The following is a 27,924-nucleotide window of genomic DNA, read 5'->3' as shown; positions in this document are numbered from 1 at the left end:
TGTGCTCTGATAACCACAGGTATCACAAAATGGTTTCTATGAGTGTAGGTCCACAGACATACTGTTGTGACACTGGAAGGCAGGGGTGAAGGAAGACCAAGCTAAATCATATATAAGAAAAAGGCTGTCAAAATCCTCATCAACCTGAAAAGGTTTGACATGTTCAGGAAGAATAAGGGTAGGATGAGGAGAAGCAAGTTAATTCACTCAATGAACAGTTTCATGGCAGATGATAGTTGACAAATCCAAAGATATATATATATCTATTAAAGGATTAGATACTGTAGCATGAACTATAACATCCTATGATTATTAGAGTGAATATGTACCCTAAACGATAACCTCCTGTAAGTATTAAAGGAGTGAATATGTATCCTAAATGATAACCTCCTGTGTGTATTAAAGGAGTGAATACTGTAACCTAAACTACACCTCCTGTGTGTATTAAAGGAGTGAATACTGTAACCTAAACTACACCTCCTGTGTGTATTAAAGGAGTGAATACTGTAGCCTAAACTACACCTCCTGTGTGTATTAAAGAAGTGAATACTGTAACCTAAACTACACCTCCTGTGTGTATTAGAGGAGTGAATACTGTAACCTAAAATACACCTCCTGTGAGTATTAGAGGAGTGAATATGTAGTCAAGACTATAACATTTTGTGTGTTTCATAACATTATCATTGCAATATCTATAAAAAGATGACAATGTTCCTATTATGATTTTTCGTTAATAATTATTCAACATCATATAATGTATTGTGAAAAAGAACATTCAGGACTGAAATGTGTTTTAAATATTTTTCAAGTTATAATGCATTGCTTTTATCATAGTGCTTACCAAATTGCTAATTCAATTTAGAAAGACAAAAGTTTACTATATAATTGGTACACAAACAAGTGAATAAAGTTATAAATCTTAACTATCTCAACTTAATCGTTTTAAATGTTGAGAAAACTTACTTGATGTGAGCAGAGAAGCTGTTTCACTTTCCGCAGTGCATGGAAGCATACTTCCAGGTTTTCATGACTGACACCTTTCAGTGAATGGCTTAGTAATGAATGAAAATCTGCTTGCCTATAACAGAAAGAATAGCTAAACATAAGATAATGTTTCATACTGAAGTATTATATATTTATTTATTGAAAGATTTAGTAATGCAAGTTTTTAACTTATGGAAATTAATTGGTTTTCCTAAGCTTTCTAATCTTACCATAAACTGTTCCTAAGCTCTACTCTACAAAAATATTCCATGCATTGAATTTTTAACTATGAACTCATCAGAAAATTATTTACCATGTTTATATTTACCAATACAAGTTCTTGAACAACTTTAACTTAAATCTAATGTACAAACAGATATACATACATATGCATGCGTGTCTGTCTGAAAATAAGAAAATGTTAAAACCTCTTTTGTTATTAAAGTACTTTATTTTCTGCTATTTTAACTGCAAAGTTAATAGCACATTACACAATAACTTAATCCAAGAATTATTGATGGGTTCCCACAAGTTGTCAACACTATAATTAATTCCACTAACTGCTCCGAGTATTGTAGTAGGTAAAATCAAACTAACTCAAGATCATGTAACATACAAATCCCACCAGTAATGAACACCATATAAACACCTCAGTAACCTGAGGTATAAAACAAATTAAATTTATAAAAATATATTTACTTGGAGGGTCTATCTATGTACTCCTTTAAGACAGTGTTAACTTCAGTCAATTCAGCCAATTCTGGAATGAAGTATAAGTCATGGAAGTACTCATTCAGATTCATCCTGTATGGATTGTAAAAACAGTAAAATGTATTTCAATATACAAAAGGAAAATATTTTTTGTTATACTTCAGAAATTAACTGTTTTTGTGCAAATAAAATGTAATCAAATTAATCACTACAAAAGCAGTTTTTATCAACATTTACTATTATGGAAATAACACTTAATACTGTAATCATTTGTGTCAATAAAAAAACTGAATTTCAATATAACTAATAGGCTCCTTTTTCTTTTCTAAGATGACACTTGAGGGTTAGATATTTGAGTCAAGATCTACAATAGTGGTTCATAACAGGGATTGCAAAGGAATTTACTTAAAATTCTGATATAAAACCACTTTAAAAATCAAACTTATTCTTCAAACAACATTCAAAATCTTCATTTTGAATAGCTAAGATCACCCAAACATAAATTAATTAAGTGATTTAATGACTGTTAAAAATTTGTTCATATTATTCTTTCACAAGCATATAGCAAAACTGGGCAGGTATTTTGAACAAAAACTAGACAGGTTTACTATATGAAATGCCATGAATGTCCATGATGTATTTAAAGTTTATTATACTTCACTAGAAGTTGATTTACACAGTTATAAATACATAATAGAAGCAATGTTGTTACAAGCACCTGTCTTTGTACTCAACACTTGTTAAATGTGAGTTTATACAAAACCTCAGGCACAAAACTACCTGGCTTAATCAGATGGGAAAAACAAAAGCCTATGCAGCAATAAACTGGTGGAAAATATGTAACATTCAACCGAATGCATGTAGACATATGTGGCTGACAAGTTATTCTTCATAAATGGAAATAAAAACTTAAAAAATAAGATTAGTAAAATTGTTAATGTAAAAACAAAGGAATGGGGATCAACAAAAATCTACAGAAATAGGTGGAATCAAATTACAAAGGTTATGTTTTCAGACCTACAACTAGAAATGCCAACAAAAAGTAATAAAGAAGACTAGAAATAGTGTCCACATTATTTTCTAAAGCTATATTTACCTATTTTAACTCCATGTTTACAGCTTATCGATTTTAGAACACCTGTACTATTTTGATGATCTCTATTCCACTCTTTTAAATTAATAATTTTTACAAATATTATTCATTGAATACGACTTTAGTAGAATCTGTTCTTCACTGTATAAATAAAAGCATAAATATTCTTCACTTCAATAAATGCAAAAGGATCAGCCAGAAAGTGTTCTGGACTTGGAAGGATGTAAATAGGCCTTTACAGTTACAACATATCAAGAGTGTTCTTAAAAATGAAAGAACCTACAACATCAAATTACTATGAAAGTGGTGCATTCAAAAGGACACAATGTTACATCCTTATGAAAATAATTTTGATTTTGAACACCTTTGGTAGACCTGTAACATTGCATCACCATGAAAGTTTTCTCAGCTCTAAATGTTACAAGACCTGTAATATTAGGTAGTCATAAAAATGTTTTTGGTTCTAAACGATGCAAAAAGACCTGTAATAGTCATGAAAGTGTTCTTGGTTCTAAATAATGTAACAAGACCTATAATGTCAAATAGTCATGAAATTATTTTTGGTTCTAAAATGATGTAACAAGACCTGTAATATCAGATAGTCATGAAAGGGTCATTGCCCTTGAAAGAAGCAGCAGGATCTGCATTATTATATCTTCATGGAACTTTCCTTGGCTCAGAAAGTTGTAATGGGACTTGTAATGTTATGATTTGATTTAACCCTCTCATCATGAATTCAGTTAAAATGACCAAACACAGGACCTCTTTGCACTCATTTCAAGTCTTAACGAAACTTGGTAGTCTTTCAGTTAACATTACAAGTCTTTCACACACAACAAAATCATATTTTTTTGAAGTATTTTTAACAAACTACAATAAAGGTTTGTCTGTAAATATATTATGTATTTGTTTTGAGGATGCAGTGTGTAAAGATTAAAATATTTTTCTCGTCCAAAAAAGTTTCAGTATTCCTTTGTGCAATTTATAAAACCACTTAAATACATTTCAAATGTTTTTCCCAGAAAACTTCATATTTCACCTTTCATTTTCTCTACCCTATCTTAAAACCAGATCAGTCAGTTTGATTAATCTCCTAACCACCATTAAAAAAAACTAAATTACCCTCTTTTATTCTTAGAATTGTAACATGAAACTGCTTTTGTTTATCTGATGTAGTTTTAAGCTCATAATAGTGCACATACATTTATAATCAAATATTGTTTTCTTGCACTTTGAACCTTTCCTAGCTACTATCTGTGCCATTATAAGGTTTAAATCACTTGGAGCACATGCAGTTCATTTGGGTGCCTTGTGAAACACTTTTATCATATTATTTATTTTACCTAATTTAGTCTTTACTAACCTAAAAAGATCCCTACTTTAAATTTTAGTTTTTTTTATAATAATAAATAACAAACAAACATGAAAATCAAGAAATAAAGTATTTACCAAAACTTCTTGTTTCTTGCTGTTGATTGTCAGTGAAACTTAAGCCTGTTTTTTATACTAATGGTAGTAATGCACTAAACCATTATTATTTATTTAAATAATATACTGAAGATCACAGATTAACTATGTGACAAAAGACTTTACAATTTTATCCAAGCTAGTCATTGTGATTCCTGTGGGAACCAAAGTTGTATTATAAGTGAAAATCATGCCAACCTAATCAAAACATAATTTAACACATCAATTGACAAAAGAAAAGCTTGACTTTCTACTATCTACAAATAATATGTAATTAAATGTAAAAGAGAATTAGTAACAAATTCTGAAAAGGAGGATGTGACAGATGGCAAGGGAGGATCTGATTTTCTATTTGATAGCTCTGTAACCAAATAAAATTGAAAGTAACAACAATCACAGTTAGTGAGAGATTTGTTTTAGAATTTCGAGCAAAGCTACTCGAGGGCTATCTGTGCTAGCCATCCCTAATTTAGCAGTGTAAGACTAGAGGGAAGGCAGCTAGTCATCCCCACCCACCGCCAACTCTTGGGCTACTCTTTTACCAACGAATAGTGGGATTGACTGTCACATTATAACACCCCCACGGCTGAAAGGGCGAGCATGTAATCTGAGGGTCATGGGTTCGCATCCCATTCGCACCAAACGAGTCGCACGCCTTAACACGCTTGGCCATGCCGAGCCGTTAGTGAGAGAAACAACAATTTTATAGTAAGTACTTTAAGCTTAATTTTGTACTTTTTCAAGGGGTGGTGGGTAAAACAGAGAAGAGAAGGAAGAATACTTAGGGAAAATTCAGGATGTCTTTAATATTACCTTGTAGAATTAAGAACTTAAAACTTACATACTATTAAAATATGAATTATTGGTCAAGTTCTTATGTTATAATAATTGTTGTATCATAAACAAAAAGCAGTTTGGTAAAAGTTTGAATGTAAAACACTAAAACTTTGTATCATGTGCAGTAAAGGACACCAGGAGAGAAATAGCTAACTCTCTCAACACAGGGTCGATTTATATGACCAACCATGTGACCTCTTTGTACTTGTTTAAAATATTTTTAGATTTAATACTTTTAACTTTCAATATAGTGTGTATATCTTCACAAAATATGGCAGTGTTTAATTTTATATTGTAAGTCTTTAACATACAAATATATCATATTTTTAGAAGTATTTCTAATAAAATAAAATAAATATTTATCCATAAGTATATTGAGTATTTTTTTATTTTTAAAGTCCATGTGTCAAGTAATTTTCACATCTAAATTAAAAATACTTTTCCTTATCTCAAAGTCTCAACATTCCTTTATTTAATCCCTAAGACTTCCTAAATACATTTGAAATGGTTTCTTTTCACAAAATTTGATAATATATGTATATTATTTCTCTAACCCACTTCAAAATGAGATTGGTAATTACGATTAACTGTGCAACCATAAAAATAAAATAAAATCTGAATTACCTACTTTAATTTCTATAATGACTTTGTATAGTAATATAACAACCCATTTGTTTATCCTAATTAGCTTTAAGTTTGTAACAATATGCATTTATTTATATTTAAATTTAATTGTTTTATTGATTTTGAGACATGACTTACTACTCTCTGGATGCTTGTAAGTTGTAAATAACTCCGGGAATGTGCAGCTCCATTATGCTATTGAATTACATTACCAACGAGCTACTAAAGCTAGTAAAAGCAGCTTACATGTGAGCCTCAAGAAGCATCTTTATTTTATTATACATAAAAAATAACCATGAAAAACAAGAAATAAAATACATCACAAATATTTTTTTGTTTGCTCTTGGTTGTTAAAGAGAGTTAACCCTAATTTTTGTATACTATTTATTCATTGTATTGCAATTAATGAGTTGTATTTAATTAAATACTACTCCAAACAATATAAACTAATAACATGCAAAAAGTATACAAATTCCATTACCCCTCAAAATTTTTCTGGCTTTCTGACTAGAACAATGGTCATTACAAATTAATCCAAGCTAGTCATTAAATTTCTTAGAGGAACATTGTTCATACTCTGAGAGAAACTGACATTTAACTGTTCAGAATAGAATGTTATACAACACGACATTTGATAGATGAAAAACCTTGAGTGTCTGCTGGTTATAGGTAATATATAATTAAATGTATGAGTGAACTACTAATGAATTATGAAAGAAAAGATGTGATGGGTGGGTGTGGCAGAATGGGTCTGATTTTATATTTGATAACTCTGTAACCAAACAACGTTGAGGACTATAATAAAAGTGGTTTACCTGAGCAATGACAATTTTATGGAGAATAGTTTATGTACAATTTCATACTTTTTTAAAGGATGATGACAGGATAGGGAAAATTCTGTATTTTTTCAAATATTACCTTATAGAGTTAAGAACTTAAAACTTATATGCTATTAAAATATAGATTATTAGCTAATATTTTATGCTATTCTAATTGGTATAACATAACCACAAAGTTATTTAATAAACATTTTAATGTATGACACTAAACCCTCGTGTTATGCACTGTAAAAATACCTCAGTGAATAGGGTAAAAGGATGCAATGGGATACATAGCATCATATCCTCATTAAAATGTTTTTTGCTCTGAAAGATGCAGTAGGGCTTATATTATTACATCTTCATGAAATTGTTTGTGGCTCAGAAAAATGTAAGAGGAACTTTGTTCTAAAGGATGCAACAAGACCTGTAAATCAGATCTTTGAGTGTATTTGACTCTGAAAGATGTAAAGGTCCTCTAACATTAATAGAGAGTGAGAGTGCTCTTTACTTTTAAGTATGTGACAAGAATTGTTTACCTCACCATGATTCTGAACAATCATCAGATCAACAGGAAATTGCTCTTTACTATAAAAATTTAATATAATGTCTAGCATTAAATTTTTAAGCAATCATACATTGCTCTAAAGTGCAGATCTGTTATTAATTCATACCAACCATCAGTTAAATGCTCTTTTATTAGATATAAAAAAAATGTTTGTACAGAATTGCTCTATCATAGAAGAAAGAGAGAATATTAAACATTTATCTTATAAAGATATAACAGAATATAATCCTCAAAGGTAAAGTGCACTAGTAGATATATCATCAATATTATATTTTCATAATGTGTATTACTAAAATTGTTTTAGTACAAAAAAACATGAATATATTTATGAAAGCTTTAATTGCACCTACAAAAATGTTGATCTTGATTTGTGTCTCTAGCACAGATGCTTTGTTTTTGTTTTAAGATATTCACAGAAACTTATTCATTGGCCATCTGCACTAGACACCCACAATTTTTTAACTGACAATTTTGAGGAAAAACAACTAGTTATCAAAATCCACTGCTAACTCTTGTCTGACTACTCAGTATGATTTGGTTGTCATGCTTACAATGCATGCACAGCCTCAAAGTGTAAAGCATGATTTTTATTTCTAGTAACAAATGGTGGACAGGCATATGAAAAAGTCAAGCATATTAACCAATAATCTAAAGTTGTAAAAAAGAATAACATAAATAAATATGAACTTCATACATACCTGTTTTCAACAACTAAAAAGTGGAATATAGCAGCAACTCCTTGTGGGTGAAACTGAAGAAGGGGCAGTAAAGCAGTCATCACCTGGTTAAGAAGGGATCCAAGAGATTGCAATTCCACACTGACACAAAGAAACAAAAGGTTAAATTCTGTATTATATAATTTTTAATGATTAGTCATACTTTCATATGCCTGAACATGCAACTATGACCAAATCCCTAAAACCATGATATTTTATGAAAACTGAAATTAGGATGCCATATTATAAATATGCTAATAAAAAACTAAAACAAAAACATAAACATGTAATGCACATAAACAGCACTTATGAAAACCAGATTTTGAGTGAGAACTGATAACAAAAATGGACAATTTCTATTTTGGTCCTAAAGATGTTATAGATTCTTAACTTTTAACTCTTTCAACATGGGCTCGGTCAATTTGACCAACCATGTGTCCTCTTTGTACTCATTTAAAATCTCTTTTGACATAATACTTCTAACCTTAAATAATAGTGTGCATATCTTCCCATAGTTTGGCAGTTTTCAGTTAATGTTATAAGTGTTACACAAACAAAAAAATATTTTTAGTGAAGTATTTTCAATAAACTAGAGTAAAGATTTGTCAGTGAATATATGGATCAGTCCATTTGCAAAGTAATTTTTATGTTGAGATTAAAATACTTTTCTAAATCTCAAAAATTCCAAATTTCCTTTGTGTCATCCCCAAAACCTTTTATAGACATTTTAAATGTTTGTTTCCAGTAACTATTTACATTTCATCTGTTATTTTCGCTACCCTAACTCAAAATGCGATCAGTCATTTTGGCTGACCTGGTAACTGTAAATAAAAACCTGAAATTTACATATACCTGATAAGAACAGAATGTAATATATCATTTGACACATAAAAACCTTAATTTCCTATTGTTTATAGGTAGTATGTAGTTAAATGTACAAGAGAACTATTAACATATCTTGAAAGAGAGGGTGTGACAGGTAGGTGTGGTAAAAGGGGTTTTCTATTTATATCTCTGTTATCATGCAAAATTGAAGACAATAAAAAATATGGTTTGCCTGAGCAATAACAATTGTATAGTGAGTAACGAATGTTTAATTTCTTAATTTTTCAAAGAATTGTGAAAAAAATAAAGATGACAAGATACTTAGCAAAAATACATAATGTGTGTCATACTAAGGGAAATTCAGAATTTAAGTTAACATTGTCTTGTAAAAGTAAAAGCTTAAAACGTATACTGTTAAAGCATGGATTATTAGCTAAGCTTATATGCTACATTAATTGGTACAACATAAACAAAAATTAGTTTCATAAAATATTGAATGTAAGACACTAAAACTTTGTGTCATGGTCAGTGAAGAATACATGGGTCAAATGAGTTAATAGTTACTGAGGAGATGAGATAGACAGATGGAATCTTACTTTCACATTATGACAACGAGATAAGTAGACTGATCCTAACCTTCATACACAACTAAAAAGACAGATTTTTTACATTTAAGATTGCCAGGAAAGTTTACAGATTTCAACCACTACAAATCATTCAACTTCAGTAAATTAACTTCAGACATTGAATATCTTTGTTGATAAACAATCAGCTTGTAAGCAATGTCAAGCCATCCAAAAATAAACAACTGGCTAGCTTAAGCAAAGTGCAACAATATCAACTCAAAATTAACTTGCTTGTCATGGACCTGGACTGTCAATACAATATTCAGTTCTAGACAGATAGAAAAGTCAGTATAGTTTATAAGTTTTTAAAAATTCTTGTATATTGACTAATATTTGCAATAGCTACTATCATAAACTGTAGTTATTGTTTTTGTTTTTGTTTGTATATAAAAATATATTTGTGTTAAGAAAATTGTGTGTATCAATTTTGTTGGCAAATATCATAAATTTGATACATATCAAAATTCAATTAACTTCTAAATTAAAATTTCACATGAGAAATCCTTATAACATCTAGTTAGCTTTACCAAATGTTTCTTAAGAAGAAATATTTTATTTCATGTCCATTAACGAATTTCTACATGGATTCAGTCGATTTGACCAATTTCATAATCACCATATAAAAATACAAAACCAATATAAATTATGCTTTTTTTTTACTCAAGAATGACTACAGATTATAAAACATAAATGTTTAGACACAACTGCTTAAATCTCATGACATTATACATTTATATAGATTTACTATTTTCATAATATTGACTTTTCTGCCTGTTTGGCTAACAATTCAGAAGTTACAATGCCACAGTGCATGTTTGCTAATGTTAATGTATCCAATAATATAAAACTGACCTTCAGGTTTTACAAAGTGACCTATCTTGGCTGCATTTTAGTGGACTAGTATTTGGTAAAATACAGTCATATACAATTATTATAAATTGTATATTTATATAGAACATTACTATTGAAAAACAAATTTTCTTACTAATTTATCTCAAAACGTAGAGCAGTAAATAACAAAGTAAGCAAACAATTATCAGTTTTAGTTACAACCTATGTCCTCATTGCTGTTTGTCTTAGCTTGCTAAGCCTTCAGAAATGTCCCATGTGGAGGTTATGAAACAAAATTTTCTTTTTTGATGTTTTATATGTACATTAGAACAATCAAACAATTATAAATTACTATACTGATAACATAGAATTCCATTATAATTTATCAAGTTTAAAAACTAAACTGTATTTGTATCAAATAAAACAGGAAATCTAGAACAGGCTAAAGACTCAAATTAGCAGCATGAAGGTTTGTTTCGAAAGAAAGAGAAGACACCATCACATTTGAAAATGGCTAGGAAAATCATTAAAAAAATATTCTAAGCTTCTGATTGTTTTTTCAGATCATATATAGAAGTAACTGTATATACAGGACCATTTCTCAAAATGAAAAGGTACTATTCAACAAATATTGTTATAGTTTAGAAAATTAAAAGGATAAAAGTTTTTTTTTATATTTTAGCTTATCCATTTGAGTTCCTAGTTGGTACATCTACAGACGTTGTGTTTTTACATCACAAACATTTAATTTGAACCAGTGCTACATTCAACACAACACAGAACATATAAAAAATTGAAGTTTTGGTGTATTTGTTTAATACTTACTTTTAAACTACAAAATTAAATACTGTATAATATCAAAATTTGAATTATAATCTACAGTTTGATACCAGAAATAGAGATAAGTTCATAAAACTGTATTTCAATAAAATTTTGAACGCAACTTAATAAATGTAATAAAATGGCCTTTGACATGTGACCCATCTGAAAAGGGTTAATAAAAGTCATAATATTCCCTGCACAATGCAATGCAATACTGACTAGTCACGAGTACACACTCCCAATAGATGTGAAAGATAAGTCTACAAAGATCATAAACACTTAAGACAACAAACCACATCAAATCAAAGTAGACATTATTAAAGAAATATTTATAAAATATTAGACACAATGAAAGAATATTATTTTCAAAATTGTTTTTAGAGTTTTCTACACTTTTACCATTTTCAAGACCCTATGGAATCAATAAAATTATAAAGAAATATGTTTAAGTTAAGAAATTTCATTAGATAAGTAGATTAATTAAAAGTTACTTTTCTTGCAATTGCAAAGTAAAGAAAATATACTTATGAACAAAAGTGTTCCAGGCTTGAGTACAAATTTGAGGGAAATCTTCCTCAGTAAAACGAATAGCTATCTTTAGAGTAGCCATCACTTTCATCCTCACTGCAGTAATGTGCTTTGGACCCATTAGCTCCATAATAGAATTTAAACTTCCTAATGCCTAAAATAAGTGAGAAAATTAGTTTTAGATATAAAAGTTCTCTTTATGTATTTAATGAATTTTGAGCAGTTGTAAAATTCTAGATTTTTTGTTTTATGAAAAAAAGTGTCCAGGTTTTAAACATGAAAACTCAAATATATACTACCAAAAATTAAGCACATAAGTGTCATACAGTGACACTGGTAAAACTTCTTACGTTTGTTTAAAATAAACCTGTCCAACAACAGTAATTAAATGAAATTTCTGATGATATAAAGATAGGGATGTTGCAGCTACAGTTTACATTTTAAAACTCGATACACTTAAGAGAAACTGCTACAATCTCTATACAGAATAACAAACATTTAATGTTTGCAAAACTACAAAAAATTCATTGATGTTGTATCACTAAGTTTAATACTAGCAAGTCAGTTCTTTAAAAAACCTTAGAAACCAACAAAATTTCTTAATATTTCATTAATGTCCACAATTAGTTAAACAGGATGGAATACAATTATGTAACTACTCAAAATATTGTCCAATATTTGGATGTGTTGTTCCTACAGGCAAGCTTATCAATCCTTGTATTTAATGTATTTAGAGGTAGGAAATAATTAAATGTAAGCCTAATACTACAGTATGAAGCTGATTGGTTCCCCATATATAAAGCACAAACCATATTCAAGAAACACTTCTATGGGTAAATGGTACATACCAGAGTACTGACCATTAGTGACAAAACATGCACCATACTCTAATTAACTCTAAAAATAACATATCCAAATATCCTACAAAATTAAACTATATTTTCTGTGAATAGATAACTGTGTTCCATTCAGTATTAAGTCTATAATTTTTTTTTCCTATGATAAATTCATGGGAGGATAACGATGAAGAAAGAGCTCGTTCTTTTATTGGAGCTAAGATGGTTAACTTCATCACCTTCATCCAGCATGATCAACTCTAGTTCTTATAACGTACAACCTATAGTTACTATTTTGGATGATTACATCAGTTTCGACAATTCTTAGGATAAATGATACATAACTGGAACAGCACCTTACTAACATACAGACTTTTACTTTCAACCATAAGAGCTTTGTCCAACTGTACGAGTCAAATAATGGGATTCACTGTTACTTTCACAACAAACTCACAACTGAAAGCATGAAGAATGTTCAGTAGCATTATATGCCAAACCCTGGACCCGACAAGCTAACCACTGGGCAATGCCAAGCCTGTATTATTCATACAGGGATACTTTGTTCTTTCATAAATAATTATTTACATAAATTTCACTTTCATATTTTCAATATGACTTTAAGATTATAAAGTTGTTTTTTTTTACTAAATAATGATAAATGATAACAATAGTTTAACTTAGAAAACCAATCATAAACAAACATGTTTTTTTTTTCTTTACTAAATAATGATAACAATAGTTTAACTTAGAAAACCAATCATAAACAAACATGTGATATACATAGAATTTTATGGAACTGATTTTACTTTCTTTTAAGATAAATAAAATAAAATATACAAATGAATTACAAAACTTTCAAGCAATAAATTTAAATTTCCTAATTATCATATAATAAAACACCTACTAGTTTCTTTTCCTCTAATGGAAAATTTGCATTAAGCAACTGGGAATCAAAGAAAGCAAGAAAACCCAAAAGTCGTGGCTGTAAAAATTTGGCCTATGGATTAAAATAAAGCAATCAATTAAAGGTTATAATAACTTTTTACTGATTTAAGAATGAATTTCAATTCCTCTTCACAAAAGTTATAACAAATACCAACTTATTTTATTAATGAAGCTATTTGCTCTGGTTATGTTTCTTACTCTACTTTTAGTTGTGTTGTAAAAATTATACCTGGTACTTATTTCCTACATATACAATATTACAATAATTGCTGTAATATAATGTTTAAGTATATAATTCTTAGGTAAATATACTTCTGACAACTTTAATTCTCATAAAAGATTGCGAGCTCACAATTCCAGTAGCTTGTAATTATTAAAATTGCTTTACTTGAGAAAGATGTCCATATTACAGTTACGAGAAGTCTGTTTGTGGCCCCTGACTCAAAAAGTTTGTGCACCACTGCTGTAAATACTTTACTCTGAACAATGCTAAACTTATGTTATGTTAACTTATAATTTCCTTGTATAAATACCAGAATTTTTAAAGTCAGATACAAGTAACTGACCAATCTGACTCATCAAGAGTAAATAACTGACAAATTTTACTCAAAAACAATCATTTGGAATATTTCTGGATACTTCAAGTCTCAAGTTTTTGAGAAATATTAATATTCAAGGTGATTCTCAATTCACACTTTATTCAGCCAGCCTTTTAAATTTATTACTTTCCATACATGGCTGCATGCTTTTAATATATTCTGCATAATGTACTGTATTAAAAAAAAGTGCAAATATTTTAGTTTATAATGTAAAGATTTAAAACAAAATTGTCATCAAAGTACACTAGATGTGAATTCTCCTAGATGTTTCATTTTTTAACGTTTTCAAAGATTTAGAAACGTTTTTTACACACCAAACATTCACAAATACTTGTTTTTTTTAATTTATATTAATTAGATGAAGTTCTAAAACTTCAGGTTTCTTTTTAAATATTTAAATAGTTTTTACTAATTCAATTAGCTCTCAGGAAATTAGAATTTTACTAAAAAGTAAATATATTAAACAGGTGGTTATTACTGATACTTCTTCACTTAATATTAACAATTCCATTTACTTTGAATGGCCATAATGTTTATTTTAACTAACAATTCAACATTAACTGTCCACAAAAAGGAGATACAGGGAAAAATCTCAGTCAAGATACTACCAAAAGAAATGCCAACTAAACTTATAATAGCTTGATACAGCATGCCAGTTTTTATTTATCTTTATTGAGATATTTGCCCAAAATTTACATTTTACAGCACAGAATCAGATTTTTTATTTGTTGTAGATATGTAATGCAACTTTTTTAAGTATTTCAAATTTCAACTGTAGCCATTACCATATCTTCTGGTTTTGTAATAGGCTTTGTTCCATCATAACTTTCATCTTTCCATGCCAACATTGCAAGTCCACTAAAGACTTGTTCATAGTGAGTGCTGATGTGAAGAAGTAATTCATTATGTATTCTCTGGTAATCACATCTCAACAAGCTGCCTATCTCAATATTAGTCTCAGTCTAAAAATAAGAAATTCTGTTATAATCAAAGTCAGTTTAAATTAGATTTTATTAAATTAATACCATATATCTCACAGAGGTGCAAGTTTTTACAAAAATCTACTGAAGCGAATCCCATGCTTTCCCATATAATAATATGTGAAAAAAAACAACGGAAACTTTAATTCTAAGTCTTTAATTAATTGAGTCAAAAATGTAAATAATGTATGGACCTGCAGATATAAAATAACATACAGTATTGAGAGACTACAAACTTTGACCTTCCTTCTCCCATAAACATCTTACTTCTAAACATTGTCATACGAATTAAATTTACCAAATACCAGTATTATGTTAAAAGTGTATTAGTATTGTTTGTTTTTAATAAAGTGCTGTATAAATACACAATTATATGGTTAAGTAATAGCAAATATAAGCCAAAGTTGAATGCAAGTAGTACTTACTTGAACATAGGTGAGTGCTTTTTCCATTTCTTCTTTAGAGCAGTGACGAACAAGGTATGAAAATATGTATTTAAAATGGTTCATTAAGAGTTCTTGCTTCTGCATTCTCATCTGTTTGGCCAGTACTTTCAGCAACATTGAAGCTTCAGGAGAAGCTTTAGTAGCAAGTGGAGGCAACATGTAGCGTAAAGTGCTCTATTATTCAAAAAGCAACATGGATGTACATGTGATTTCTAACAGTGATAACAATGTATATATTTCAGTTTTAAAACTACATATACAGCCTTTCCCATTTTAAACCAAAGACTAACATACATATTTATATGCTTGTTTTACACTTTCAATAAACAATACATTATAAACATGAGCTACTAAATACTTTGATCTTTACCTATGTAACAGGTAAAAAAATATATGTATTTTAAATATGTATTTAATATAAAATAAAAATAATATATAATATAATATAATATAAAATATGTATTTTAAAGTGATAAGTACTTTTTATGCTTGAACATACAGAAGCTAAGGTTTCAGTAAATTAAAAGAATTCTAAACTTAATGTACAGTATTGTGAAAAAATAGAACTATTAAACAAATAAAAGTAATAAATTGGTAGCAATTTACTGAATTAAATATTTTATGATTATAATAAACTACAGGGTACTTATTGATTATCCTATCTAAGTATCAGTTAAACAAATGATACTTGTAATTTGTTGTGATTCTGAATGACAACAAATATTGTCATTTGTTAAACAACCGACACTTTCATCGGTGTTTAATGTACTGTTTATTAAACAGTATTTTTAATAATATTTTATTAAAATATTCTATTATATTTTAAGAATATAATAAATTGATTATTATATTATCCTTGTAATATAATTACAGGATTTGTTGTAATTCTGAATGAATTACAAAAAAATGAATAGATCCTTACTGACAAAAATGTCCTAGTATTCTCTTACTAAGAATGAAGTAAGAGAAAGGTTACTTCAAGTAACCTTTTTGTTACATTCTCACAAAAGGTGAGAATTTTATGTCTCACCATAAAATTGGTGCAGACAAGGGTCTGCAATAAACACATAATGTTTACTTTGTGTTAATTAATACAACTTCTAAATATGAGAATGGAATATCATTAGGCAATGTTTTGAAAATATTCTGAATTGAATCTCACTAAAAATTGAAAATCTATAATTAATTTCAACACTTTTTCTCATTATATATTTATTAGTAAAGTCAAAGTTTGATATATGTAATTGAAAGTGAATCATTAAAAACTTGGAGTAAAAAAACTAAAAAGAGCCAAAGCAGGAAAGCATGCATTTGAGCAAACAAATTTAGTCTGTCTGAAACACAAGTATGTTACAAAGAAACTAGAAATGAATAGATCCTTACTGACAAAAATGTCCTGGTATTTGGATAGCCAAAAATACTGACAAATTCGTTTAAAATAAACAACACTTCAACTGATCCTTGGCTGCAACATTCAAGCATAGCTTCCATGAGAAACTGGAATATTAACACAAATGTGTAAGTAAATATTTGCAATTTCATTAAACTGGAACATTGTAAAATGTTATTAAAAACTATGCTAATATTCTGTTGATGTTTCTGCTAGTACAACAAGCACCTTTTCTACATAGAGCCCTAGTTACATCCAAGACATTAGTAAATAAAAGTATAATGGTCAAAGTTTTAAGATTTTAGTGATGTAAACTTTACAAGATTGATAAAATAGGCTTAGTATGTGTAATGGTACTTCAGACTTGTGTACCTTTCAACTAACTGATAACTTGTAAAACCGAAAAAAATATATTGTTTTATTAAATAAATACGATTTAAAAACTAGTTTATTGTCTCCAACTGTCTTAGTATTAATTTTTTTACTTGGTCTTAGATCCATTAATTTAATTCATATTATAGATATAGGTAGTTTACAACACAAATCAGGCTAAATACACTTTGTTATCAATGTTACAAATACTGTTAGTTCTAATAAATTATTATGTTCTACACAATTAAAGATAAACCTCACTACTTTAGTGTAAAGACAGTAGTGACAAAAAAAAAAAATCTCAAATGTTAGGCTTAACAATAACAACACTAAAAATAGGCTACTAGTATTTCATACTGAGTATTTATTTTCAGGCTACAAGTATAAAAACAATGGTTAAGACTAGAGTAGAAATTAGGTATTTACAATTTCTTAGGTGTAATGGGTGGGAGAATTTTATTTGAGAATTTTAGTATATACTTTCAAGGAAGACAATAATGAAGATTAGCTATTTTTATGTAAAGTTTGTAGCTTGGAGGAAATGTCAGAGGCAATCATAGTTAAAGTACAGCCAACAGATAAAGAGAAGTGTGGGGTTTTGGAAATAGCAGTAGAATTTCAGAAGGAGCTTAGGCCTTCACACTCAAGGGATACATCAGCTAAAAGTGACTTGGAGGAAGTTAATACAGTTCTATTACAATAAATAGTAGCAAATTAAATAGAATAAGCCTACTCCATGAAGCAGTAGATCTCAGCCCTTGGTTTCTGCAGATGAAGAACTATTGGAGGGAAGGAAGAAAGAATCAGAAAAGGATGTAAATAAAAAGGTTATAGTTATAGGTGATACACTGGGTAGACACGTACACAGAAGTCTGTAAGGTAAACAGGGAGGAACTAATTAGATCATGCCACCCAAATATAACAAGGGGGCTAGCAGAGATGCAGTTTTTGTGGTGCATATTGGAGCTAATGATGCAGAGAAAGGTAGGTCACAGGAACTAATTAATAAATACAAAAGGTTGATAAAGACGTAAAGAAAAAGGTCATAATATAATTTTGTCAGGAATACTACCTAGAATTAACTGTGGGGGTGAAGTTCTAAGTAGGTCACCAAGGTTAAATGCTAAACTTAGGATAGTATGTAAGGATGTTCACTGGTTGGATTTCTGGGATCAGTTCAATTGGAAGAGGGAACTTTTTGAAATGGAACGTCTGCAATAAAGTAGGAAAGTAGCTGGCTTTTTTCTTAAAACCATTAACTTAGCTGCAAGGGAAATTAAAACTAGAACAAGAAAAACAAAATTAAAAAAAAAAAAGAGGCAGAGAAAAGTGTAGGCCAGCAAATACATACAGAAGTTATAACAATAAGACTAACTGTTACTATTTTAATGCTAGAACTATAAAAATATAGGGTTACAGGCAGTATTCTAAAGATGGCTGGTACAGGTATTAGAACTTTAATCAAAATAAACCCACTTGAAGTAAAATGTATTCTCAAGACAGCTGGTATGGGTATTAGAACTTTATTTTAATGAAAGTTCTAATACCCATACCAGCCATTTTGAGAATACAGTTTACTTCAAGTGGGTTTTTCTTGTCATCATGAAAGGGTTACAAACTATTTAATAGGAATAGAGAATACAAGAGGAGGGGAGGACTGGCTTTATATGGAAAATGAGTTACACCCTGTTGAAGTTAAGAATACCAAAGATAACAGCAAAGAAAATGAATCCATTTGGGTTTCTGTTAGTGGATATACAGGAATAAAAGCTTTTAGTGGGAATTTGTTACAGATCACCAAACAAATACTGATGAAATTAGTGAGAAACCATACAATGATATTAAAATTTCAGCTGTTAACCAAGTCATAATTATGAGCAAATTTAATTTCAGGCATATAGATTTAGAAATGCTAGAGTTAAACCATGAAGGAAAAAAGTTTTTGGAAGTTACTCAGGATAGTTTTCTTCACCAATTCATCAAGAAATCTACTTAGAATAATCCTATTTTATATTTATCATTAACTACAAATACAGAAATGATTGATAGGGTGGCAACTGATTAGTATCTGGGTGCAAATGATCATTTCTCCATTAGGTTTGATGTTTTATTGTCTTTGGAGATAAGGAATAATAATATTTTGGTTACAAATTTCAAAGAAGCAAGTTTTGATGAGATACAAAAAGAATTATCTTTTGTGAACTGAGCAGCTGAGTTATTTGGACACACTGAATAGATATGGAAAATTTTTAAAGAAAATATTTTTAAACATTCAAGGTAACCATATTTTTTGTAGAAAGAAAAGGTTAGCTGGAAGTAACAAAGCAGGTTGGTTCACAAAGTGTTGAGGAGATAAAAATTAAAGAAAAACATCATAAATTTAAGAAATTTAACTTGACTGGTACAACAAGAGATTTTGAAGACTATAGAAAATCAAGAAAGTTGGAGAAACAAAATTAGGACATCAAATATAACACTATATAGCACAAATTTTATTCTTGGATACTTTGGGTTATTTCTTAATTGCTTATCTTGTAAATGTACAGAAAATGACCCTTCAAACTTTGCTTTCATGAACTCAATAATGAAATTTAGAAATTAGCCTATTTCCATATAAAAATGGACAAATTTCCACATTTTGATTTATATAAGGTCTGAATAAAAAAATATATGAATCTAGATTTACATGTATTTATACTGAAGTTACACCAAAATGAACAAAAATGTTTAAAAGTAAGTAGTTTTTCGAGATTTGCGACTGTAATGTAAATCACTTTCACGTATCAGCCCCCAAATGTAATTTTCCATCATCTTTTCATTATACGCTCCTTGGTAGTAGAGTTCAAAGTCCAGTATATCTTGGTGGAAGCTTTCGCTTTGTTCCTCTGAGTACGCTCCCATATTCTCCTTGAACTTATCAAAATGAGCATCAAAAATATGGACTTTCAGGGACATCCTGTACCCCATTTTGCCTTAGTTCTTTACCAGAGCCTCAACCAGTTCCACATAATTTTCGGCCTTGTGATTGCCCAAGAAGCCCTGAACCACTGCGACAAAGCTGCCCCAAGCTTTTTTTTCCTTCCCACTGAGCTTCTTGGAAAATTCTGTGCACTCCAGGATCTTCTTTATTTGTGGTCCAACGAAGACACCAGCTTTGACCTTTGCCGCAGACAGCTTAGGGAAGAAGTCTCGAAGGTACTTGGAGGCTGCAGACTCCTTATCAAGAGCTGTGACAAATTGTTTCATAAGACCCAATTTTATGTGCAATAGTGGGAACAACATCTTCTGGAGGTCCACTAGTGGCTCACACTTGACATTGTGGCTCTCCACAGAGAACTTGGTCCGTTGTGGCCAGTGCTTCCTGTTATAGTGCACTGTGGTGTCTCTCATGTCCAAATATAACAGGGAAACTGGGTAAGGCCTCCTTGGAGACCCATCAGGAATGCCACCATTTTGAAGTTTCCGATAACCTCCAAGCCATATTCATCATACTTCAAGGCTTCTAGCAAGGTCTTGACTCTGTTGTATTCCTCTTTGAGGTGCACTGAATGAGCCAGGAGAAGAGATGGATAATTATTCCCGTTATTGAGCAGCACAGCTTTGAGGCTCCTGGATGAGCTATCAATGAAAAGGTACCACTCATTCGGGTTATAGGCAATTCCAATTGCCTCGCACAGACCAGACACACTGTGGCAAAACCAGAGCCCAACTTGATGACTGAAGAAGCTTGAAAAATGTTGGTGACACTTCCTCTGACTTACACACTTTCATCTAATAAATCCTACTCCTTGAGCCTAGATGTCAAAAGTTCAGCATTCGACTTTTTTAGACCAAGATCTCTGATCAAATTATTGAGGTCTCTTTAGTTGGGGTAGTATGGGTTTCTCTTATTAGTTGCACCTCTGAAATTGTAATCTGGATCTACCACCTCTTCTGATTTGCTGCTCTTTTTTGAGGATGGCTGCTTTCTTTCTGGCAGAGTGGGTACAGGGGCACTGGATGATGAAAGGTCTGGATACATGATAGCAGAAGCAATCTTGTCAGCCCAACATTTGGAAGGGTCCACCATTCAGAAGTAGTAATTGCTTGAGTGGTCAGTGGGTTCACACCAAATTCTTGGAATAGCAAACTTCATGGCTCTCTTTTCCAATCTGTGCCATTCTGCAAAAGAGCAAAATAAAATTATTATGAAGAATAAATTTAATTCATCCACATATAATGTGTAAAAAGTTCATGCCAAATATTTTATATGTGATATTTTTTCTATACTACTGGAAATTAAAAAAAAAAATTAAAAGGTCTAAAATTTGTCTAATATAAAATCTTACTATGCTAGCAGGTCAAATGAGGTGGCCCAGGGTTTGTCTTGAATCCCAACAGGCATGCTGAAATATGTCTTGTAGGCTTCACACATTTTAGCAGATGCTGTCACAGAGTACTTTTCGCTCTTGTCTTGATAAATTGGCCATATATATAGCAGAATGCATCTGGAGAATACTTGCAGCTTCTTGATGCCATCTCTGATAAAATCAGATAGGTCTAAACTGAAGTGGTGAATGGAAAGTTGTAGAAAATTCTAAAAAGTTCTTGAAAATCTCGTAAGTTCTACAAGATTCTATAAAATTCTCTATCAGCTACTCAGCACTAAATCTACATGGAATGTTCTGGAAAATGAGTAAATTTGAAAATTTCATTACCCAAATCACAGAAGCAAGTTTTGAAGAGAAAAATAGGTCTTTTCAATTTACTTTAGGCATAAGTAATTGGGAAATAATACTTCCTGCCCAGGAACAAGCAAAAGTAAGAATTTTGTTATGCAGTGAAGTATATGAGTAAAGGTTGACTGAAAATGTAAAAAATTTACAGTAAAGTGTCTTTAAATACATTAAATGTAAACAGAATGTTAGAATGAGGTATGATAAAGGAAGACTGGTATCTGATGATTATGAAATGATCGGGTTATTAAGTTTTGCTTTTTCTTCAATTTGTACTAACACAACTTAAAGAGTTGATAAATGGAAACAAGATGGCTATTAATTACGAGCTGGTTATAAAAAATTGGGAAGCTTAAAAAATGATAAGTTTCCTGGGCCAGATAATATCTTCCCAAGGGTTTTGAAGAATGTTAAAGATTGGATATGTGAACCACTTATAGTTATTTTTGTCAGTCACTGAATAGTAGGCAGGTACCAGAGGACTGGAAGTTTGCTAAAGTAACTTTACTTTTCATGGGAGGAGATAAAAACTGTGTCAGTAATAATAGACTTATTAGTCTCACATCAGTTTTGGGAAAAGTTTTAAAAAGAGTGTTAAAAATTCTTTTCAAAATCATTGAACAAAGTTTAAAATTCTATTGGATAGTTAATATGGTTTCACTGATGGAAAATCTTGGCTTACAACTATTTTGGTATTCTTTTAAAAGGTTATGTAGATGAGGAAAGGGTGTAGATTTGGTGTAACTGGATTTTCAAAAAACTATTTGCAAGAAATATAGGAGATAAGTTAGCAAATTGGAATGAAGAGTGGCTGGATGGAAGAAAACAGAGGGCTGTTACAAAGGGAGTTTTGTCTAATTCAATTAATGTAACAAGTTTGCTCTTATTTGCTTACATCTATGACATAAATGAAGTCAATAAATTACTTAAGTTTGAAGAATATATTAAGGCCTTAGGTGTTACTAACTATGAAGAAAATGCTGATTTACAAAAGCACTTACATTGTTTAGTGAGTTGAGAAAATGATAGATGAATTTTAATTATAATAAATGTAGGATATTTTATGTGGATTAACATAATTTTAAGTGTAAATATAATTTTGATAAAATAATCTTAAGAGTGTTATGAAAAACGTGATCTTGGTGTAATAGCCAATCAGTGTCTAAAGTTATCCAAGCAGTGTGCTGTTGCTAATGGCAGAACAAATAGAATTTTAGGTATTACATGTTTTTGTATTACACTGAAATGCATTTATGTAGCCATCTGTTACATATTTTACAGAACTATACCTTAATCAGTAGTAAAATGCAATGTTTCATGTCATGAAAAAACATGAATTTTTATTTTTACCTTGGAAGCATAACTACTTTTTAAATCTACTTATTTCAATTTTTTCTTAATGGGTTAACACACAAAAATTATTGATACAAATAAGAAAGAACTTGAAAAACTTAACTTGGTGGTTACTCAAGGTTGTGTAAGCTCAAATGTTTTTGTTATCTTAAGTGTATCTTTTCAAGTGTGCTTCCTTACTTCTTCACAATCATAAACCAACAATACCATAAAATTATGTTGAAACTTTGTAACTTAAACCTGAATAGCAACAAATGGATATACAGCATTTCCTCCATTAGACATTGTTACTCTGAACATTTATTTCAAAATTTCTAAAAGTCACCTAAAAACTTAATACAATTTTCAAGTGTTATGCAAAATATGTTAAAAAAAACTCCTAAAACCAAACCTTAATTCTAAATGCCACAAATTGGACAACTTACAAAAAGGTAAAAAAAAAAAACTAGCCTGTGACCTCTAATCAGATGATTATGGTAGTAGTAAACATATTATCAATCACAATGAATCAGTACTGAATTGAGAAAAGCTTTCCACATAAAAGAAATAAAATAACAACTAAAGCAAGTACAAAAACTTGCAGCATTGTACAATAATGAAGCAACACCAATCACTCAACAACACTGAACTATAATTTCTTTAAAAAAATCTATCAACTTTACCATTGTTTACAAAATGGTTCTATATCTAGAGTTAAAAACTTGCCTATGAGATCCAGCCATATGACTTGTAACTCACTTCATACAAGAACAAAAACTGACTCTAATTACTCAAACAACCCCCAGCAAGAATGAGAAAATCTCAAATTTTTTATTTGAGATAATAAAGTTTTCTGATGTTGTCAAAAACTGTATTTAAATACAGTTTAAACACATTTAAATGAATTCTGTAACATTAAAATTAACTTATTTGAAAAGTAACCTTCCAAAAAAAAGGTCAAATGATTCTATAATCTGAAGAGACATAAACATTAAAATTCTAAAAGCAGATAAAGGTAGCACCACTATAATCATAAACAACACAGAATAACTGACAAAATAAATTACATCCTTTACAATAAAAATAAATTAAACCCATCTCCAATAGTTCAACAAGCACACAAGAACTGAAAATATTTTGTTTCAAGTAAAATAACAAACTTAATAGCTGACAACCATTATTTTTATTTACGTACAACTGATTCATGCATGCTACAACTCTACAGTTCCCAAACAATACAACCCAGTATCACAACATCACAATGTTCTCAGACAACACATTCTCACCTAACTAAACTAACTCATGCACACCACAACTCTACAATGTTCCCAAACCAAACATTCTTATTTACTTAAGCTTATTTACACATGCCACAACTCTACAATGTTCCCAAATGACATAAATTAGATTATCTACCTAAAACTGACTTATGCAAACCACAACTCTACAATGTTTATAAACAATATATTCTCATTTACATAAAATTGGCTTATGTGAACCACAACTCTAGTGTTCCCAAACAGCACACTATTCATGTAAAACTGACTCTTGCATACTACATCTCTGCAGTTCCCAAACAATACAAACCAATACACAAGCACACTGCAGCGTTAATGCTCACAATATACACATTCTTGCCTGCATAAAACCACATAATTTCTTATTCTCCTTCAGAATATCTTTAGCATATTTCCCAAAAAATTACTCAGAAGTCTGTTCAAATATAACACAGTTGTTACTTTATAATTTCAATAGTTGTTTCATTACCTTCCAAATCTACTTTTATATTGTTGTTTGCATTACTATCTATCTTGTTTAATGATATTACTTCTTCCACCAGTTTTTGAGCATATATTCTCTCTATATTTCTAGTTATTTGGGTTTTCGTTTTCAATTTCGTTACTTCATAAGAGTTTTAAATGACAGTTTTATGTTGTTTTTTTCCATCATTTTAGAATCTACTTACGTAGTTCACAAATGTAGCTGTCATAGAACTGGTCTCTCTGAGAGAAGTTCTTTCTTTAAGTATATTTGATGCTTCATATAACTGTGGTATTCTGCACATCTATTTCTTAACAAGATTGATAATGATCATATTTTGTGCTTTCTAAATGTTTCAAATGTGCATTTTGTCCATTTCCAAGCTTTATAATGGTTTTGTTCTATTTATCAAATTCTACATCATTTTCAACCCTTTCATTCTGCTTTTGTAATCTGTTTTCGATGGTGTTGTCTTTTGTTAAGATCAGCTGATGGTGTTTTCTTTTGTTAAGATCACATTTTTCATTTGTTGCATCTCCTTTAAATTCCTTTCCTTTACTTACAGTTTTAGTTTTCTTCCTCTGATAAAAAATTCTGTTAACTACAACATATGTATTCTGAACAAAGATTTAAAATCTGCTGTTACCTCAAAGGAATTGTAAATTATAAAAATAAAAATTGAATTAAACTGTTTTATTACACCCAACTATTAATTCATATTTTTCTTATTTATTACCATTTTTATATCTAGAAACTAAAGTTGACATTTTCCTTACCTGAAAATGTACTTCTTATACATATGCACTTCCATACACAGAAAAGTTATCTTTCATGTACATCTGTCTGTGAGACTTGCATGCTACTATCCTTGAGACAACTCATATCTAATTTCACATCTTCATGTGAACTATATTTGTGTATGATAATGTAATCTGAAGAAAAAAGCACGATACCAATAGTAAAACAATACAACCTCCATGTGCAGTAACACACCTTATGTATTGCACTTATAAAACTTACCTGTGTGTGAATGCACCTCCTCTAGACCCATACCAGAAGGTGGACACAAATTATATCCGTTATGGTTTTGAGGGGTGACTTGCACTACACTGACAGTGTTGCTACCACCTCACTTCTTACCACATTGAGTTACGATCAGCTGGAAAGGATTCAGTCCAGTTGCTAGGAACTGGTATGTAGCAAGGATCTCTCATGCCTCACTCAACTTCACAAGGTAAAATTTGCACTGGAGAGATTTTAGAAGTACTCAGATTTCTGCTGAACCTCCAACCAGAAAGGTCTTTCACTGGAGGCAGAGCAATGGGTGAATGTAAAACTATTTCAAAAGCCAACATAGCACAAGTTAAAGAAGTGAGCAGAACATTTCCTAGTGCTGACTTTTTCCATGACAATCCATGGAACAGGCACAGTCTGGATCAGGCCATTAAGTGAATATATATATAAAATAAGCATTGAAAATATTTTAGTAAAGATTCCAGTATCAGTCTTAGTTGTCAATGTAAAGTCACAGAAAATAATGCCTGTGGTATCAGCTCTGAAACAAAATCCAAACATCAAAAGTTAATTAAGGGTATGGAATTGACAACCAGGACTGACACTGGAATGTTTACCAAAATCTTCTTAATGTTTATTTTATATTATGTTAATCAATGTTTTATAATGTTGATTTTAACTGCCTAGTAACAATTAATGAAATTAATAGTATTGAAGCTATTTATTTCATTGCGTGTGTACAGAGATACAAACACACAATGAGGATACCTCAAATGGTTTTGTACAAAACCCCATCTTAACAGTAGGCACTTGCAGAGCCAAGATGGATTGCTTGAGCACTATTATTTATCATCCTGGTTTTGTATGGATTGTGGGGGAAGTACACCCTGGGGAGAAACACAAGCTACCTTGTGGAATCCTAGAAAATGTAAAAGAAGCTATGCAAAAAAAAAAAAAAGTACATATTCTACTCAAAAACAGTGTGGTGACTGAAGAATTGCAATCAGTGAAAGTTGAAAACCAGCAGGAGTAGTTAAGTAGAGACAAGTGTGTGAAGAACCATCCACAGGCCTGTCTGGAGGATCATTTTCTTGCATCAATAAACATAAGATACAAGAGAATGAAAACGGTGATGAATCTGTAGTGAATAAACATAAAATAGCCTGAGATCATCCACATACAGAGATGAAAATAACAACCAAAAGCACTGATGCACCAATTCAGTAAGGGTAGAAAGAAGCAGATTCCTGAAAGAAGGGACCCAAAACTGGACAAATAATTGTGAAAACCCTGAAAGGGAAGAGTCTATGATAAGGAACAACAATCAACTAGCCCAAAGAGGACACAAGAACTGATCTGGGTTAAAATGATCAAAAAGGTGAAAGACAGAAGAATGGAGAAACAAGAGAAGATAGAGTTTCTCTCCCTAATAATAAAAAGTCTTAGGAGGGAGAGACTGATCTGAGGAAAGAAGTATATAAGGGTAGTGAAAAAGGATGTAGGGGGGTACAAAAAGCTCTTGAATGAGGCAACATGTGATACTGTGCAAAAACCTCACATGAGAGTTGAGCAAGAATGTCAGGGAAGCATGAAGGAGCAGAAAAGAGTGGAGAGGACAGGGTAATATACATCTTGGAGTACCAAGAAAGGCAAATTTTTATGGATAAAGCAAAGAAAAAGACCAAAACCCACAAATGAATAGCCATGTAAAAAGGCTGAAAGGTGATTCATGGAAAGATATCTCAGAGGAAAGGAGTGACAGATGGGCCAATGACGAAAAACCCACTACTTTCACTTCATAGTACAAAGTCAAAGTATGACACAAATTTGACTAGCAAAATACCACATAATTGGAGAGTTTGGTCTGAAAAACAAAAAACCAGGAAAATACCACAAATGAAGAAAGAGGAAGATTATCTTTTGATGAAAAAGGAAGTGTGAAGTTTCAACAAGAGAAATAGATATAGTGTACAGGAAAATAAGTCTGAATACCAAGCAAATAAAGACTGAGCTGGCAAAAAGCACCAGCAATAGGGAACAACAAGGAATATTGCATTTCAAGATGAGGACTGAAGAAAAGAGAC

General features: G+C 30.6%; 2 protein-coding genes across 2 annotated transcripts in view; both read right to left on the bottom strand.

Moving 5' to 3' along the window:
• LOC143245891 (serine/threonine-protein kinase ATR-like) overlaps window positions 1-27,924 on the bottom strand; it is a 107,006-nt gene that overhangs the window by 19,033 nt on the left and 60,049 nt on the right. The window contains exons 16-23 of the mRNA XM_076492144.1: window positions 16,640-16,753; window positions 15,236-15,430; window positions 14,616-14,792; window positions 13,191-13,283; window positions 11,447-11,604; window positions 7,801-7,920; window positions 1,684-1,788; window positions 964-1,078 (exon numbers count right to left, since the gene is read on the bottom strand). Coding sequence (XP_076348259.1) covers window positions 964-1,078; window positions 1,684-1,788; window positions 7,801-7,920; window positions 11,447-11,604; window positions 13,191-13,283; window positions 14,616-14,792; window positions 15,236-15,430; window positions 16,640-16,753 — 1,077 coding nt within the window. The remainder of the gene's footprint in view (window positions 1-963; window positions 1,079-1,683; window positions 1,789-7,800; window positions 7,921-11,446; window positions 11,605-13,190; window positions 13,284-14,615; window positions 14,793-15,235; window positions 15,431-16,639; window positions 16,754-27,924) is intronic.
• LOC143247046 (uncharacterized) lies at window positions 19,793-21,542 on the bottom strand. Its single transcript, XM_076494373.1, has 2 exons — window positions 21,347-21,542; window positions 19,793-21,179 (listed from the first exon to the last, which is right to left on the bottom strand). The coding sequence occupies exon 2, from the start codon at window positions 20,406-20,408 to the stop codon at window positions 19,992-19,994; it is 417 nt and encodes a 138-aa protein (XP_076350488.1). The 5' UTR covers window positions 20,409-21,179; window positions 21,347-21,542; the 3' UTR covers window positions 19,793-19,991.

This window comes from Tachypleus tridentatus, chromosome 3 (genome assembly GCF_004210375.1).
Source record: "Tachypleus tridentatus isolate NWPU-2018 chromosome 3, ASM421037v1, whole genome shotgun sequence".
NCBI classification, from domain to species: domain Eukaryota; kingdom Metazoa; phylum Arthropoda; class Merostomata; order Xiphosura; family Limulidae; genus Tachypleus; species Tachypleus tridentatus.
Note: the sequence above shows the minus strand (reverse complement) of the source record. Positions and strands in the feature narration are given on the sequence as shown.

Coding starts and splice junctions, on each gene's coding strand:
- LOC143247046 (XM_076494373.1), bottom strand. CDS start 20,408: ATGAGAGACACCACAGTGCACTATAACAGGAAGCACTGGCCACAACGG.